At 38.6% G+C, this 13,840-nt stretch overlaps 1 protein-coding gene across 5 annotated transcripts in view; it reads left to right on the top strand.

Annotated features, from left to right (window-relative positions):
* Tmem39a (transmembrane protein 39A) overlaps nt 1-13,840 on the top strand; it is a 52,784-nt gene that overhangs the window by 11,787 nt on the left and 27,157 nt on the right. For 3 of the 5 annotated variants that reach the window (XR_010039444.1, XR_010039445.1, XR_010039443.1), the window contains exons 5-8: nt 2,655-2,809; nt 6,187-6,535; nt 7,304-7,491; nt 9,314-9,434. Coding sequence is in view for 1 of the 5 variants with exons in the window: in XM_003469290.5 (XP_003469338.1) it covers nt 2,655-2,809; nt 6,187-6,535; nt 7,304-7,491; nt 9,314-9,434; nt 13,128-13,361 (1,047 nt within the window). In the remaining 4 variants the exon portion in view is untranslated. Of the gene's footprint in view, nt 1-2,654; nt 2,810-6,186; nt 6,536-7,303; nt 7,492-8,300; nt 8,480-9,313; nt 9,435-13,127; nt 13,605-13,840 lie in introns of those variants that run through there. The other 2 variants (XR_010039446.1, XM_003469290.5) reach the window with 2 other exon arrangements.

The following is a 13,840-nucleotide window of genomic DNA, read 5'->3' as shown; positions in this document are numbered from 1 at the left end:
GTATGTCCTGGCCAGTGCTACTTCTATACTTGTTCCACAAGCCTTAAAAATAAGGACAGGTATTCTTTCCACCAACTTGAATCAATTCTGTTTAAAAAATTGGTTTTCTGCTGGACTTGGTTGGGCACATTTATTCGAAGCCCGGCTAAGCTATCTAATTCATTTTTCTAAACATAAAAATAGTATACTTCATTGGAAAAAAATTATATACTTTATTGAAAAAAAAAACCTGAGAAACAGTAAAATGTAAAGCAAAAAATATAAAAAATTACAGCCCCATTATTAAAAAGCATGTTATATTTCCTTCTAATCTTTATGTATGTATAGTTGGGTGTTTCTTTTTTGTTTTTTTTTCCCCTCCCCTAGTATTGGAATTTGAACCCAGGGCCTATAAATTGAGCATTATCCTCAGTCCTTTTTGGTCTTTATCTTTTTTTTTAGATTCTTGCTATACAGTCCCAACTATCCTTGAACTCGCTGTGTAACTCAGGCTGGCTTTGGGCTCATTGAAATCTTGCTGCCCTACCCTCCCAAGTGCTAGAATTACACGTGCGCACTGCTACACCTGGTGCCCCTTTGTATCTTTGAGACAGAGTTGCTAAATTGCTGTGTTGTCCAGGTTGGACTCACGCTTGCAGTCCACCTTCCTCAGCCTTCCCAGAGTGTTGGGATTAATTAATAAGTGTGTGCCATTGTATCTGGCTTGTGTCTGAAGATATATATAAAATATTTATATAAAGGCCTTATACATTATACTTAATACAAGCTTTTATATGTAAGATATTTTAAAATACATTTTTAAATATATTTGGGGACATTGTCTGCATACCTTTAACACAGTGTTAGGAGTAATTTTCTGCTCCTCCCTTACTTTAGATCTGAGCTTGAATACCACTCTGTGAGAGAAATTTTCCTCAGGTTAGGGTTTCCTGTTACTTTCCTGGTAGCTAGCACATGTGTCCTAGTTACTGTTCTCTTATTACTGTGACAAAATACTGACGCCTAAAATTAAGGATGAAAAAGTATTTAGCGCACATTATAGAGGTTTAATCCAAAATTAACTGGCGCCAAGAAAACGTGGCATGACAGAAGGGCAGCAAAAGTAGGCGGAGGTTGGGGGGAAGAACATGGAGAGTGCAAATCTCTGCTCCTCCCTTATATTGTAAGCAGCCCGCCTGCCCTGGGCGGGTGTCGTACTCATGCACTGGCTCAGGATGTTTACACAGTGAGGATCCTATCCCTCTGCTGAATCACTTAAATTTCCAAACTTCTTAAGTTGACACATTATATCAACCATTACGGTCACTTTTGAAGATTTGGTTTTAAGGAACATATTTAAACGTGTTAATAAAGAATCAGAAATGATTATGCATTATTTCCATGTGTGCCAAAATTAAACTTCTGTTTATGTGGGGGTCTGTCAAAGATACGATTATGAAATATCAATAATTTATTAAATAGTAATTCAGCAAATAAATTAGAGGAAAGGATTGAAAGACAAATGGAAATATTGTGGGTGCCGTTGACCACACTTTGGGTCTGCGGGCAAGTAAGACAGATAAGTTGATGGCTCTGAAGACGTTTATGTGTATGAAGATGGCCCAGAAGGTTCTTTGAATACATTTTTTGTCCTGTGGTGCTTGGGATTCAACCCAGAGCCTTTGCACTGAGGTACAACCCTCTTTTTGTCCTGTCTGGTCTCATCTTGTCTGGTGTCTTCTCTTCTCTTCCTCCTTTCTTTTGTCTTTTTGAAACAGGGTTTTGCTATGCAGTTCAGGCTGGCCTTTAACCCACCTTGTAGCCCTCACTGGCCTCCAACACAGCAATCCTCCTGCCTCAGCCTCGCGAGTGCTGGGACTATAGATGTGTGCCACCATACCTGGCTTTATTTTTATTTTGAGATAGGATTTTGCTGAGTAGACTGGGCTTGGACTTGAAGTCCTGCCTTGGTCTCCCAGAATGCTGGTATAACAGATGTACACCACCATGCATGTTCCCTGCATTTGGAGAGGAAGGTTGTTGGGAATTCACATGTAGCAGCCCAGGTAACTCTGCTGACTGGTCCATGGAGCATACTTTTAAGAAATCCTGGTGTAAGTCAGAACAGAACAATGCAAGCTACACAAGACTTCACAACAAGTGGAAATCAACAGTGGCTACTATAATGTTTCTTGTTTTCTTTGAAATAGTTGTCCATAACTTCACATACAATGCAAGAAAACAAAACAAAATAGTATAAAACCAATCAAAACAAAAGAATGATTATTAATATAATTATAAGACTTCAAAACAAGACAATAGGAAACCAACAATGGGTTTTGTTTTCTCTTTAAAAAGGATTAAAAATTTAAAAATAGGATAATTAGTTGAAAATTAAAAAAGAAATCTTAGTGTAAACCAAGTAGGTAATAATGCTAAAACTTAAAAGAGGTTTATGTGAAGGAATTTGAGGGTACAAGAAGGTCTGTGCCTGGAAAAGTCTGAATTTTTAAGTATTTGCAAGATAAGTGGCGTGGGGCAGTTATTATTATTATTATTATTTTATTTTTTTGCACAGTTCACCTTCTCCTAAACCTACTAAGCCTAGTTGAGTCATATTGCTTTTGAATAAGATCAATTATAAAATACTGTTTTTGGTGCTTCCAAACTTTCAGGCCACTAAGGCGGGTGCAGCGTCCATGATTCACTACATGGTTCTGATATCAGCGCGCTTGGTGCTGCTTACTTTGTGTGGATGGGTGCTTTGCTGGACCCTTGTCAATCTCTTTCGAAGCCATTCAGTCCTCAATCTCCTCTTCCTTGGCTACCCGTGAGTACCCCAGGTGTACATTTTATTAGTAAATGTTTAGAAATTATTTGGGTCATGTAAGTGATACTGTTAAAGAATGGAAAATGAAAGCTTCATAAGCCCAGGGTTCAGAAAGATGGATATGATGACTGTGTAATTTGTTTTTATAAACTTGGGTAACTGGGCAACAGGAATTAGTTAAGACTGTCCTGTGAAGCTAGTATGAATAGCCATTCTTCTGATGAAGAATATTTTAATTAGCTGTATTCACCAAGAATTTTTTTGGGGTACCAGGAATGAACTTAGGACCTTGTGCTTGCCTGGTAGGCCCTCTGCTGCTAAACTGTATTCCTGGCCCCTCTATCTAGTTTAAACAGAATTACCATCATCAAAATTGCTAGCAAGCCTTCATTTCAATTATGAATATATGAAGAAGCTTATTTATTCTTGAAAGTTCTTTACACTCCATAAAACAATGAAATATGCATGTAATTTAAATAATTTTAGGTTTAAATATATTTACCTTTGACTTTTAAAAATTATATAATCTACCTTTTATGGAAACTTTAAAAAGTAAATATGAGAAATTCAAAATATTAGATTATGAAAACAACTATATCTGTCTATTCATAGGTTTAAAAAGAGGGTCTATTCCCCCCGCCCTCCCCGCCCCCCGCCCCTTCTTAAGTAGCTTTTTAGTTCAGGGTAAGTTAGTCTACAGTCTAGCCAGGCGCATGTCTGTAATCCCAGCACTCTGGAGTTGACTTTAAAAGATCGCAGCATGGGCCACATAGTGAGTTTAAGACCAGCCTGACCTACACGATGAGACCCTGTCTCAGAAAAACAACAAAATATCAGTCCACAGTCTTAAAATTGTGGCTCCTAAACATATTTTAAATCTGCTGTTTTCCATAATTTCTGTATTACATTCTGTACCTTTATTTGGTCATCTTGTAATTCATTTTTGTTCTCTGTTCTGTTTTTCATTGTAGATTGATTTTTGAAAAAGGAATTTAACTCTTTAAAATCTTTTAATGAATCATTTCCTTTACCTCACAAAGGTCTAAACCTTCCATGCTACCTTTCCATTTTCCTTTCTTTTATACGTATCAGTTGTCTAGTGCCTCAGTAGTGGTATAACTATCACAGGTCCAAAGTAGCCTGTCACATTATGTCTTTACTGTGCATATATTGGAGCCACCTGGAAGTCAAGTGGTTCCTGAGCTTGAGTGGCAGTCATCAGTCCATGCAACTGGAACGACTTAAGTCCTGCCTCCCATGTTTTCTCATTCTGTGGCCAATACGCTTGTGCAGTTAGGTGAAACTGGCAGAATAGCAGGAGAGTGGGCCTCCGTGGGCAAGCCCATTTTAAGTGCTGATTGCACCATGTCGGCTGACCTTTCTTTCTGTCACTTTGTTTTTTTTCAGTGCTGGGAAGTGAAGCCAAGGCTTTGATACTGAGCTGCTGTACATCGCTAGTCCTTTTTCATTTTTTATTCTGAGGCAGAGCTAAGTTGCTCATGCCAGGTCCAGTCCCTCTGCCTTCCACCCTCTGCCCAGCCTCACTGGCTAAAACAGGCATATCGTTGAGCCCAACATGGGCATGCGAGTCACCTTCCCCACAGAGGAGGCTGTGTAGTGAGTTGCATAGGGAAATGATGAGACTATAAGGAAGAGTAAAGAATCAGTGGTGCCATTGTTACAATCTACCACACCCCGGCCTCTCTCTCCCATGCCTACTCATTCATCTTGTGCTTCAGAAATCTCAGACTTCTTTTCAGCTTTTTCTAGCCATCACAGTGTTGTATGTGTGTGTGTTTTTCTACTGAAACTTCTGCTTCTGCCCCTTCCCACACTTCCAAGAGTCCATTTACAGTGGATCCTGTAGCTACTCATAAGCTCATCCTTTCTCCCTCTGCAGAAAACTAACAACAAATGTCATTGATAATACTGTTATAAAGTGTATAACCAAACAAGGTCTTTCAGTTACTATTTTTTACCCAAATCTATGTCCGTGAAGTGACCATTTTTATTTGTAATACATGGATTACAGTGTGAAAGTTATTCAGTAAGAACTTGGGAAAGTGTTTTTAAAATGTTTAAAGAACCAAGAGTTGGAATAACTATAAGAAATTATCAAGCCAAGGATATAGGATATAACTCAGTGGCACAGCACCTGCATGGCAAGTGCAGGGTCACGAGTTCAGTTCTCAGTACAAAAGAAAAAAAAATTATCTAGGAAACTGGATGTTGTAGATACACCTGTAATCCCACTACTCTGGGAAGCTGAGGCAGAAGGATTGCAAGTTTGAGTCCAGGCAGGGAAATTTAGTGACATAGTAAGACCCTGTTTCAAAAGTTAAAAAGTAAAACCCAGTGTAAGGCTCCTGGGTTCAATCCCCAATACAGTGTTTAAAAAAAAAAAAAGAACAGAGAGAAACTGAGTGTAGCTCAGTGATAGGGCTCTAGCCCCCAAAATGTTATCAGAAGTCTGAAAAGTATTCAGTAATTCTTCTAAGAAGTTATTGCATTTCCAGAATTTCTTTTCACCTAATTCATCAAATATTGAGAGAATACCGTTCGAGCCACTGTTGAAGTTATCAACGATGTAAGACTAGCGAATTAGCTAGGCTAAAATCTCAGCTTTCTAAAGCTTACATTTGTAATGAGGGAATGATAAACCAAGCAGAAAGAACTGTCCCCCCCACCTAATAAACACGTGGAATGATAAGGTCTATAGAGAAAAATAACCAGAAAAGGGGAGTTAGTGAGGATGGGTGAGTGGTAGTTTGGAGGCCAGGGAGCCTTTACTAAGGAGGCATTTAAAGTGAAGGACAAACTGTGAAAACTACTAGATTTATACTAAGATGGGTGCTAGGAAAGTCCTTAATGTATTATTGATGCTAATGGAAAACCAGACACAACCTGTTTCTAACAAGAGGAATAGGTAAGTCATGGTGCCACCTACAAGTGAATAGTTAAGAATCTATAGTATGTTTAAAATCTGTTATAGAATATTTGCACCACCATGAGAAAAAACTCAATACATACATATAGAGCAGGATATAAAAACATTCTGTGTTATATGAGGACAAAGTATATGTAACTGTGTATAAAGTTTATGCATTGGAAAAATGTGCACCCAATAATAAAGATGATTAGTTCACTGTGATTTATGTTTTATCATTGTGATTTTTCTGTAGTTTCTGTTGTACAGTGAGTGCATACTGCTTTTATGGAAGGAAATTACAGAGCTTTGTAAATAACAAATTTGCTGTCAACAAAGTCCCCACAGGGTGCGTCTCCTCTGGTGGGTGGTGACTGTTTACTGAGGTGATTGTAGGGTGTGCTTGGAGGTGCTACTGTGGTCTCATATGGATGTCTATCTTGTCTTACAGGTTTGGTGTTTATGTTCCTCTCTGCTGTTTCCACCAAGATAGCAGAGCTCATCTTCTTCTCACAGACTATAACTATGTGGTTCAGCACCAGGTTGTAGAGGAAAGTGCCTCAACTGTGGGTGGCTTGGCCAAATCCAAAGACTTCCTCTCCTTATTACTGGAGTCTCTAAAAGAACAGTTTAATAATGCCACGCCCATCCCCACCCACAGCTGCCCCCTGTCTCCAGACCTTATCCGTAATGAAGTAGAATGTCTGAAAGCAGATTTCAACCACAGAATCAAAGAAGTTCTTTTCAACTCTCTCTTCAGTGCCTACTATGTTGCATTTCTCCCCTTGTGTTTTGTAAAGGTAAGCTGTTATCTCACTCTGAGTGCTCCCTGGATTTGTGTGTGAATTACATCAACTGGGCATTTCTTGTTTAATTCCCCCTTTTCTCTGTCTCCCCTTTGGCAGCCTGGATGGTGGAGTTCGGCTGCATCTGGAGTACACTAATACCGCTCCTGGTTGGCGGATAGGTATTTCCATATATGTGATGCACCCTGTGGTGGTCCCTCTTTCTTTTTCTCTTCTTTCTTTTTAATTTTTTTTTACGTTTTTGTGGGGAGCATTAAAATTGTATAGAAATATATCAGTATGTAGCAGCTTCAGAGAACCAAGGTTTCAGTGAATTCAGCGTATTGTGGTTATCTTAACAGGGTTACCTAGAGTTACTTTGAATTTAATCTAACCATTTCTAAACTTCAGTTTATTTCAATAGTAAAGAAAAATGGTCTGGATGTCACTTGGCCCAGAATCTTTTGGGACATTTTAGTGTTTCCTTCACCTATTCAGAAGCACTTCTGCAGCCGGAGTGGTCCTTCAGAAGCACTCAATTCTTCTAGAAAGGAAACACTTAAAATACAATTGCTCTCCCTCCCAGCCCTAACTCACACAGCCAGAAAGTCAGGTGGAAGGATTTTGGAGGACTCTGCTCTCGAAGTCTCTGCACGGACAGCAGGACAACCAGTGCATGTTGACTCAGTGTGGATCTGTCTGCGGGGCATATGTACACGCACCCGTCCCTGCCTTTGTGCGTCCGTGCACGGGTCATTTCTCTCTCTTATGGTTCTCTTACAGAGCACCCAGTATTACGACATGCGCTGGTCATGTGAGCACCTTATCATGGTGTGGATCAATGCCTTTGTCATGCTCACCACGCAACTGCTGCCATCCAAATACTGTGATTTGCTACATAAGTCAGCCGCACATCTGGGCAAGTGGCAGAAGCTGGAGCACGGGTCTTACAGCAATGCCCCACAGCACATGTGAGTAAGGTAGAGGGTAAAAGCACGTAACACTGTCCACATGCCGCTGGTCATGTTTGTTTGCTTTGTGTGTCATTCTTGTTCTTGACTTTGAACATTTTTTAGTTTTTATCTACACGGATGCTTGTCATCATGCTAAACCGAACACAGGGAGCATTAACTCATTTCCACCACCATTCTGTCCCTTCTTAAGTGCATCCTACCTTTCTTTCAGCTGCCCAATCAGTCTAGAATATAATTTGTGTCCCAGGCTGCACTTTGAAGTTTTCTTTTAGTTTTAATCCTTTGCCAAAAATTCAGAGTCATATAAGGCTCTAAGATTTGTCTTCTCCTCGTCATTGCCACAGTCAAGTAGTTGCTAGCTGCCGATTTCACACTTAACAGCTGCAATTTGCTTTCTCTTTTTTTTCTAATATTTGCAGATTTGGTCTAGTAATTTTCCCTGTCTGCTGTTTAAATTTTTTTTCCTTCCCCCTAATCTCCTCTCCCTCTTTTTCTGCTTTTCTCATTTAAATCAACACTGTTGTGTCTTTCTCACTCCCCCATCAATAATTTCTCTGCATGGCCCATTTTGTTCGAAAATAGCTAATTCTAGAACCCCTTTGTTCTCTCGCTTCTCAGCCTGTCATCATACCTGTTTCTTAGACCTGGACCATTTTCACCTTCCTCCTTTTTATAATTTGAACATTTCATAAATTTCATCCCTTGCCAACTTTGTCCTAATTGAGCGGGACAGATTGAGGTGACTTCCCTTCCCCTTTCCCCCTCAGAGTTCTCCCTTCAATTATCTGCCTTGATGTCTGATACAGATTAGCACAGGCCTTCAAGCCCAGGAAGTGAAAGAGATTGGGCCAGGCTGAAAAGAAACCCGACTGTGGGCAAGGACAGATTTCAGTAAAAATTGAAAATACCACCCACAGTGCTAGCACTGTACATCTTCAGGCTCCTGATGGCACACGGCCATGAGGGGTGTCATCACCTAATACTGGTAAGTGTGAGCAGGGCCGTTGGGACAGTTTCTCAACTGGGAAAGCTTCAGGGTGCTAGAATATGTATTTTAACATATCTAAACTGCTGTCCCAGTCCTTACTCTAGGAAACTAACCTTTCCAAAATCAGGAAGGAAAGAATCAACTAAATCACTTTTTTTATATAAAAAAGCTTAACCTGAAGATCCCCATTCCCACCCCAACTTCATTACATTGATGCTGGAAAGAATGAAGCTGTTTCTTCCCTAACTCCTTTTCCCTAGAGAAATAAACCAAGAAGGCGGTAAAAAGTCTGTGTCAGTCCCTCGTGTGTCTGTGTTCTGCTCTAGAACTTCCTACATCTGTGAGGTGTTCCAGTTGTTCGATAAGCAAACTGATTTTCTTTAGCTTTTGGGGGATATAATTCCGCAGTAAAGCTAGTTGACAGTGTGCTAATTTCTTTTCTGTCCTTAGCTACCATCCACGTCCTCTTTTTTTTTTTCCCTGTCATTTCTGTCTGTAGACTCTTCTCACTTGGAATGGAGATGACTGCTTACACTGTTTTCTTGCCCGTAGATGCCTTACTTAAACATATATCTGCTTATTTTTCTTAGCCTTTTAAGTTCTTCAACGTTAACCATATCACTTTGCAATCTGTCTGTACTCCATAGCAATGAAATGACCATCACAAATCCATTCTAACTAGTAGTTTGTGGAGTTGCTGTATTTTCAGAATTCAAACAGATGAAACCTTGAGTAGTTACAGTCCCTCCCATTAAAATATAACTGGCCTTGCCAAACACTGTCTTGCCTGTAACTGTCAATGTGCTAACACTGCCTTTCTTTTTTCCTTAGTTGGTCAGAAAATACAATATGGCCTCAAGGGGTACTGGTGCGGCACAGCAGGTGTTTATACAGAGCCATGGGGCCTTACAACGTGGCGGTGCCTTCAGATGTATCCCATGCCCGCTTTTATGCAAGTACCACTTCCTTGTTTTCTAACATAAGCTTAGGAGTGTTAGGCAGCTAAATATGTTAGCACCTCCTCAGTGTCTAACACTAGGAAGTTAATGCACAGTAATTATTGCTAACAGATGAAGGTTATATACCATTATTCCAGCTTAGCTGGTTTCTCTAGTTACGTTGTAATTTGTTGCATCTAGTATTTGAAACAAGTAGGCAGTTTTGTAAGACTTCCTTTTTCATCTACAGTTTTGTTTTATAATAGTTTGGGTTCTCTACGTCCTTAAGATACATTGTATCTGTGTATCTTTAAGTGATACTTAGTGATAATGTGGTGGATATTTGTTTTAGTTATTATTTATATTTTAAAAAAAGAAAAACAGAAAAAAAGGATAGAAATGATACAGAATTTCAAAAAAATGTAGAGAATCAACACTACTTAATATAGTGCATATTGTCATCTTAGAAGTAGTTCAGGTTATAAAATCTAGGCATAAAATTGATCAGTCAATGACAGCACAAACTTTTTGATGAAGTAACAGATTAGTAGTATTATCTAGCATTATGTATACATATATACATTTATATATGTTTATCAACATACATATAATTTTTCCTTTCCTCTATCCTAATTGTTTTGAGCACTTTCTTTCCCTTTCATTGTTATAATATTGTATATTTTGGATCTTACTACTCTTTTCAGATTTTATTTTTTATGCTGGGGAGATAATACACTATTTATAAATGTTAGTTTGATTTATTTCACTTATGAGTATGGTCTCAAGTTGCCTCCATTTACCTATAAAAGCCTAGAATCTCCTTTTTTATAGCTGAGTAATACTCCAACAGATATTTGAGTTTGTGTGTATGTGTGTGTGTGTGTGTGTGTATTGGCTCTGTAAAATTCCTTAACTTGCCCCTTGGAAGTCAGAAAAATGCCATGATCTGCAACCTTTTACATACTTGGATTTAAAAGAAAAAAAATTTTAAAGTTAAAAATAGAAAAAGCAGTTAGCACCCACTGAATCCATGTTCTGTCCCATTTGTGTTTAGGTCTTGGGTTATGTTCTTTTTAGTCATTCAGTTTTCTAGAAATTCTAGTTCCAAGAGGTAGACATTTTTACTTAATGTAGCTTGCTGGCTGATACAAGCAGGAAAAATAGAGGGTACATGTGGAAGGCAATTCGTAGTAAAAATGTCCAAATGTAATAATCATTGCCTGAGACTGGAGACCATTCTGACTTTTGTTTTGTTTTTTTTGGTTTGTTCGTTTGTTTTTTGAGACCAGCTATGTAGTCCAGGCTGGTCTTCAACTTACTATGTAGTCCAGGCTGGCCTTGAACTCTCAGTGATCTTCCTGTCTCAGCCTTCTGAGTGCTGGGGTTACAGGCATGTGCCACCGTGCCCAGCTGGGGATCTTGGCTGGGGATCTTCTTTTGAGTACTGTATTTATGTCCCCTTTTCCTTCTGTACTTCCTACTTAAATGTGAAGTACATGGACTTTCTAGTTCTATGAATGTTGTTTAAGGACCTTTTAGTTAGCTCTTGGGAGGACCGGACAGGATACTTACAAATATCATGGTCAGGAAGATGGGATACGTAAAAGGTTGGTAGCATAGGAGGGTGAAGGTCCTTGGATGAGGTGCCAGCAGCATTTTCTCAATTACCATCTCCCAGTTCCTCCCAGCTCTTAACAGATTGCCCTAAGATGGGGGAGTCAATCACATAAGCATTTGATTTCTCCATATGATACTTAATTCAACCAGCTGAGTTCTGTAGGCCATTAATTCCTTCCCTTGTTAGTCCTTGCTGTCCCTTGGACACCTGTAATGACCAGATATTTTGTTAGAATTTTCTGTTGAGTAAATAAGTATTTTACTTTGCTAGTTTTGCACAGCTGAAGAATCAAATGGAATTCATAGAAGATTAGGCAAGTTAACTAATTACTGGTTTTGTATGACCAAGTGATTAAATCAATGTTTCTTAAGGTGGTCCTTGGGCCATCTGCACATGAATTACCTGGTCCACTCTTTAAAATCAGTGATTCCAGCCTCTACTCAGACTTCTGTTTCAGCATCTTTGGAGGATCCCAGGAATTTACAGTATTTGCATGTTTGGAAATGATTCTTAAGCAGATTGAAGTGGAGAGCACTCATTTAAAGTATGAGTGCTCTCAAACTTAGACTTTAAAATCTGTCCTCATCTTTCTGCTTCTTCAGTTTACAGATTACTGCACATTTAGATACATATATTTTGCCATGGAATCTGTAATAGCTGTTCTGAATCTTTATAGAACATTCACCCTGAGTCAGTCATTTTTTATAATATGTTGCTGGATTTCATCCAATAAAACATAAGTTAAAGATTTTTTTTTCCTTCTGGAGAAGATCCCTGAAAAGTAGGGTACCTTCAAAACTTATCATGATAGTTTGGTTAATTCTTAAATTTAAACTCTTTAACATTTGAACTCCAATCATTAGTTCTTTTAGATCTGATGGAGTATATTATCATAATTTAGACCAAATTCGTTAATCTGAATTTCTTTTTAAATTGAATTATTAAATAATGTTCCTTTGCAATCTTTTTAGTCACAGCATCTTTTTACTAATGAGGATTTAGAACCTTATAGGATTTCATGAAAATAGGAAGTCCTATTTTTAGTTCTAATTCTGACTTAGTTTTCCTTTCTCTTTGCTTTGTCTTTGTATACCCTGCTTCTCATTATTCAGAAAAAAATAAAATAGTAGAAGTATATGGCATGGAGAATTTCAGTCAGTGACCATGGCAGGCAACCAGTTTAAGAGAAAATTAAGAAACTGTTGGATTGATATTTTAACACGTGATACTTTTCTCTGCTCCAAACAAGCTTGTCTAGTGTTTGTGTCCATATGTCTTAGATCAACCCCACAAGCTAAGAATGGGAAGGACTGATTGATTGTGGTACTGGGGATTGAACCCACGGCCTTTGCACTAAGCTACATCTCCAGCCAGACTCGAATTCGTGATTTCCCTGCTGCAGCCTCCTGTAGTTTTGGGATTATGGACCTGCACTACCAAGTCCAGCTTAGCTTTTACATTTTTAAGTAGTTACATACTTGAGTGCCTACATTATAGTGCACCTCCCCTTTCTTCCCAGTACTGGGGATTGAACAGGGTGCAGTGAACTCTGTCGCCAGCACTTTTCTTTTTATTTGTTTTTTCAGATAGGGTCTCGCCAAGTTACCTAGCCTGCCCATGACCTTGAAGTCTTGTCTTGCCTTAGCCTTCCAAGTAGCTGGACTTTTAGGCATGCACGTGTTCATATAGTCTCAGCTTTTGCCTCTTGACTTGCAAAGCCTAAAATATTTGTTTCTTTTCTCTAACTTGTCTTAAATAAATACATTTTTGTTTACTTTTAATGAACTATATACCTAAGATACAACCTCAGGAAAATCTTTTAAGATAGCATTCTTTGGGGTGTAACTCTCAAGTCCCAGGAGCACTGAAGTAAAGTTTTTTTTCATTATTCTTGAGCAAAAATGCAAAAGTTCGGATCTCTATTGTAAGAAATGATCTGATTGAAATTTGATCAGCAGAGCTATTGGTTATTGCATCTGAAACCTATAAATATGAAATAATCCTAGAAATATGAGTTCAATAATAACTTAAGTCTTCTCTGTGAAATAACATTGTTTTTTGTTTTTGTTTCTTTTAAACTTCTTTACAGTTCCTGTTTCATCGTCCATTAAGGCTGTTAAATCTACTTATCCTTATTGAGGGCAGTGTTGTCTTCTATCAGCTCTATTCCTTGCTACGGTCAGAGAAGTGGAACCACACACTTTCTATGGCTCTCATCCTCTTTTGCAACTACTATGTTTTATTTAAGCTCCTCCGGGACAGAATAGTATTAGGCAGGGCATATTCCTACCCACTCAACAGTTATGAACTCAAGGTAAACTAGGCTGCCTCTCAACAATGAGGGAAAACGCAGATAAAAATATTTTCATACGTTCTATTTTTTCTTGCAATTTTTATAATATTTAAGATATTTTATATTTTGTATACTATTATGTTTTGAAAGTTGGGAAGGGTATGGGATATTAAGTGTATCCATAAACAAGGTGATGTGATCTTTTATGTGTTAGTATATTTGGATAATATACCTATGAAGAGGTATGTCTCTCCAATAAAAGGATTGCTTGTTTGTGTGGCTCTGCGGTCATTCATTCATTTGTACCTGGGCACAGTCCATTTGGTGTTTACTGTCCTCCAGTCAGTCTCAGGAGTCCTCAGCTGGCAGTAATTATTGCTACGGAAAGAGAGAGTGTGGAATTGCCTTCTGCCTCCCATCTCTTTCAGCTGGCTAATAGAGTCAGAGTAACTATAGAAAAGAGTGGGCTAAAAGCCTAGGGCTCTCTCTTTTGCTTCTAGGTGGTAGGT

The sequence above is a fragment of the Cavia porcellus genome, unplaced genomic scaffold (assembly GCF_034190915.1).
Source record: "Cavia porcellus strain 051 isolate PalLab524CR breed Dunkin Hartley unplaced genomic scaffold, mCavPor4.1 scaffold_15, whole genome shotgun sequence".
NCBI lineage: Eukaryota > Metazoa > Chordata > Mammalia > Rodentia > Caviidae > Cavia > Cavia porcellus.
The sequence above is the reverse complement of the archived record's forward strand: the minus strand, read 5'-3'. Positions and strand labels throughout refer to the sequence as shown.